General features: G+C 37.9%; 1 protein-coding gene across 1 annotated transcript in view; it reads left to right on the top strand.

The window, feature by feature from the left end:
- LOC119594696 overlaps positions 1–742 on the top strand; it is a 3,630-nt gene that overhangs the window by 753 nt on the left and 2,135 nt on the right. The window contains 1 exon segment of the mRNA XM_037943751.1: positions 631–718. Coding sequence (XP_037799679.1) covers positions 631–718 — 88 coding nt within the window.

The raw sequence follows: 742 nt of genomic DNA, 5'->3' as shown, positions 1-742 counted from the left end.
TTTCTATTACAACTTTAAAAACTCTGGGAGCTGCACCGTTTCGGAGAGTTTATTCTCAAAGGACAATAAAAACAGAAGCAGCAAAGAGAAGTCCCAATCAGCATGTTGAAAGTCCAATACTTCATGAGAATAATGAAACTTGATAAGATGGGAAACTACTTCCTAGTGGTCAGATAATCAAGTGGAAAATCACCGATTGTTTTTGCGTGCAAGGGTTTGTCGTAAGAAAAAGGTCAAGTGTATAGCGTTGTCCCCAGATCTGTTGGGGATATAGGTCAGCTTGGTTACGAACTGAAGAAGGTAATTCACAATAGCTTGGGTACTTTAGAGGAAATAACACACTAGACGATCAGTTGGTTTTGGTTTAGTTTTAGTGAGAACAAATACATTGGGGTTTAAAGTTAAAAATAATGAACAAATTACGGTTGGAAGTAAGTCTATGAACGTTGCAGAAATGTCAGAAATGCAAAGAAAAGGGATAAGAGTGACAATGTTGATATTAGCAGCACTAACAATCATCAAATAATTCGCAAATAATTAGGAAAATAGCAATACCTAGAGTGCAAATAACCACATGTATTGAATAAGTGCAATCTACTAACTCTACACATTGTTAAAATTTTCCCCCAGAAAGATCCCCAACTTCCGCTGCTTCTTCAAGGAACGAGACGGGAAGCTGTGGGTTTGTGAGGACCCCAATCCTGACTTTGATTTCGAGGTCAGTTCATAGGGATTTCTTTGT

Source organism: Penaeus monodon, chromosome 34 (assembly GCF_015228065.2).
Source record: "Penaeus monodon isolate SGIC_2016 chromosome 34, NSTDA_Pmon_1, whole genome shotgun sequence".
Taxonomy (NCBI): Eukaryota; Metazoa; Arthropoda; class Malacostraca; order Decapoda; family Penaeidae; genus Penaeus; species Penaeus monodon.
The sequence above is the reverse complement of the archived record's forward strand: the minus strand, read 5'-3'. Positions and strand labels throughout refer to the sequence as shown.